General features: G+C 40.5%; 1 protein-coding gene across 1 annotated transcript; it reads left to right on the top strand.

Moving 5' to 3' along the window:
* Positions 1-381: 381 nt before the first annotated feature.
* LOC124685822 lies at positions 382-2119 on the top strand. Its single transcript, XM_047219856.1, has 3 exons — positions 382-552; positions 1603-1739; positions 1829-2119. Exons 1-3 carry the CDS (start codon positions 382-384, stop codon positions 1944-1946), a joined length of 426 nt encoding a protein of 141 aa, XP_047075812.1. The 3' UTR covers positions 1947-2119.
* Positions 2120-3667: the final 1548 nt, after the last annotated feature.

Raw genomic sequence — 3667 nt, 5'->3', positions numbered from 1 at the left:
GAGATTTTCAAATTTTTGGAACTGTTCAGATTTAAAATATTCTCAGATTTAGAATTTATTCAAATTTAAATTTTGTTCAATTCTAAAAATGTTTGAATTTGAGAGAAAAGACCAGTACATGAATTTTTAATTTAAAATTTAAAATCTTTTCGGATATAAAATTTATTTAGATAAAGAAATTTGTTCAAATTTAAATTTCATTCAAGTCTAAAAAGGTCGAATTTTTAGAGAAAAGTACAGTACATGTTATTGGGCTGTTTTCGGGAGAGGGCCCAGGGTGGGAGTTCAGTACGTGCACTATTCCCGCACGCACCGGAGCTGGTGACTCCTCGACGTCGGGAAATCCCTGCGCCGCCGCGAGCCCTAGTAACCAACCCTACCATGTCGTCTCTGCTGCGCTCGCAGGCCATCCGCCGCGCTCTCCCTGCCCCCGCCTTTGGAGGAGAAGCGGGAGCCACCGTCCGCCGCGGTCTTGGGCTCCCGACCGTGCCGCGCCGCTACCTTTCCGGGCATAACGGCCAGCCTACTGCTCCTCCCCCACCCCCAGATCAGGTGACATATCTCCGCGATTTCTTGTTGGATAAAATATTGGGTAGTATCTAGCCTTTTTCCAGGTACTGATGTAGTGATGTCTGTTGCAAATATTACACATATTGTCACGGGTTAGCGCACCACATTATAGTTTGGACCTTGCCTACAAATCACTATCGCATGGACCAGCTTGCGGTATTAATTTGCATCCCCAGCTTCATCACTCTTTGTGGGTCAATCCTTTTCTTTTATATACTCCCTCCCTGTTGTGTGCGGTTTCGAATTAATTGGTAGTTTGGTACTGACAAGCACGTCGAAGCTTAAAATTTAAACTTGGTCATAATTCATGAGTCATACAGTTCATGTGAGATACCCCTTTTATATGTACAAAAAAAGGCATCTTTTCTCTCTCCGGGATTCAATTGAGACTTCTTGCTGATAGTAGAGTGGAGGTACTGTTCATGTAGCTACAAAGTTGGTTTACCTAAATATCAGCGATGTGGTTTCATTTTTCTCCCAAGAATATTTGGTTACAAACTTTAGTAGTACAAGACATGAACTGATTTTTGCAAAATCATGGTCTGTATTTTTCCAAACGCCCATTCTTAAATAATTGAGGGATGCGGTCTCTACTCATATATAAGTATAAATGATTCATAGACTCTCAAATTTCAGTTGCCTTTCTGTGTCATGGAGAAACAAATGCTCTGTAGTCCACCAAACTTCAGATTGTGCTCTATTTGTATCTTGCCAAAGAGGACAAGTTCAGAGATTTACCAGATGGTGTTATAAATTTTGGGGAAAGCAGCGGGATAAATCTAAAAAGATTTGTATGTACAATGGAAAAACATTCATTGTTCAGCCAGACTGTTTTATTAGCTAGGTGACATGATCACTGTTATTAGTTAAATAATTAATTACGAATCATCCAGAAGGGAAACATCTACACTCCACTAAGCTGATCAGTTTTTTATAATTTAATTTAGATTATTGAAGTCAGCGTTGTTATTTCAGTTTAATGACGTATTGTTATAAATTCAACCGTCACTGATTGTTGCGAGTGTTGAGCAGGTTGGTCAGGCGCTAGAGCAAGTTCAGCAAGTGGAGAAACTAGCTCAGCAAGTGGAGGAACTAGTTCAGAAGGATGTTGATACATTTCTGAAGCTGTACAGAGAAATGCGCACTGGGGACCATGGCTATTTTGAGAGGTATTTTTTTTGTCACTCTTGTAGAGAGTTCATATGCAAGGTTTGTTCTTTAAAGATGTGGCCTCATATCAACTATGTGTGCATTTCAGGCTTTTGAGTAACAGTGGGGTGCCCAAAAGCCCATTTCGTGATCGTTTCGTTTGGAGCTGTCAACTAGGAACTATATTTGCTGGGTCTTGGATGTTCGGTTACCTGAAACCTGAGTGAACCTGCATGGTAAAGGGTTGTGAGAAGAGACGTAGTTAATTAGCTGGATTAACTGTATGCATTTTTGACCGTGCTGAACGGAATAGCCTGTTTGAATGTCTGTACTTTGGCATTCTTCACTGCGGCTGTCGTAGAAATTCATGCTACTATTACTTCTAGTAGGATGGCAAGCATCACGGGATGCCGGCAGACAGTTTTGCCTAAACCTGCTTTAATTTCGATCTATTCCGTGGCTCCTTTTGCACTAATTTTCCTTTTGCGCGATGGTATGTGGGCGCCGCTTGCAGCCCTAACTACTAGCACTATCTCTTCGCAACTTGCTTTTTGATTCTGTTTGAAGTCTTGTCTCCGTCGTTATTCAAGTACTATACCACCTTATAGTTCAGTGAGGAAGGTTACTTTCTTTTGTACAGAGTAAGATATATACCACATTCGGTCTATGACATCACGAACATAATACAAATGTGGACGGCTAATTAGTGGACAGTCTTGTCAGTGAATATTTTGACCAGAAAGCAGAGCCACAAACTTTGTAAGCGCAATCACAAATCAACGAGAAGATCGTTAACCAAAAAGCTAGAGCAGCTTCAAACAAATTTGCTTCAACAAAAGCTTCCAGATTGAAATCACGGTGCAAAGGGTTATAAAGTAAGCACTAGTGCTTATACGAAATTTGATTTGGTTTTTGTTTAGGGTGAAGCAAAACTGTATCCTGAAACTGGATGCTGCCAGATTTTACCATCACCTCTAAAACTGTATCCTGAAAATATTGCAAGTATTTCATACTGCTCAAACACCAGATCTCAGCCCATTAGCCGGATGCAGGTTGCAACTCGATATGAACGTGGGAGGATTTTAATCATCATTCATCAGTCATAGTTACTTCCATAGTTCTGGAAAATTACACCACGACAATAAGAGAAACTACATACAGAAAACAGGGATAAACCCAAATGACATCCATACATCAACGGTACATCCAGGGACTCTCAAAATGGAACCAGACTCCTTACCACCTTGAACCACTTGTCCCCAAACTCACCAAAACAGATGCTTGTATATCATGCATTACCAAACTCACCAAAACAGATGCATGTATATCATGCATTACGGAGACTGTAGCTGGTGTTGCGTTTCGATCTCGGTTTCCCTTCTGAATAACTTACATGAATGAAAATAAAATAAAGTAGTTGCATGTAAAATTGATCATCCTGCCCTCACTAACATCCTCTAAACAAACATGCTCTACTGCAAATCAGACTGCAGGGAACACTGAGGAAAAAGTGATTCTCAGCGAGAACTTGCATCATCGGCAAAAAAACACCCTAAAAATTGTAGCTGCTGCCATGACTTGATGTAATTCTGATGAAGGACTTTCCTCATTTGCCAGTTCCACCCCACTGGAAAAGTTACTGTTTGACGATAGCTTGATTAATGTGCGAAAAAAACAGAGTAAACCAATCTAGAACTCTGCACTAGTCCTATTGCTATCAGCCTATCAGTAAACTACATGTGGACTATACACTAAAACTTGCTACCACAAACTACATTTCTAGTGCCACTACAATCCATCCAGCACATGTAAGGCTACACCTGAGTTAGGACTACAAAGAACATCAGTACTACCACTAAACTACGACTATCACATCCCATGCCATACTTTTCAGGTATGTGATAGCACTAGACTCCATCTGAACTAACACTGAACTGTATCCAATAAG

Source organism: Lolium rigidum, chromosome 2 (genome assembly GCF_022539505.1).
Source record: "Lolium rigidum isolate FL_2022 chromosome 2, APGP_CSIRO_Lrig_0.1, whole genome shotgun sequence".
Lineage (NCBI taxonomy): Eukaryota > Viridiplantae > Streptophyta > Magnoliopsida > Poales > Poaceae > Lolium > Lolium rigidum.
This window is presented reverse-complemented; position numbering and strand designations above follow the sequence as displayed.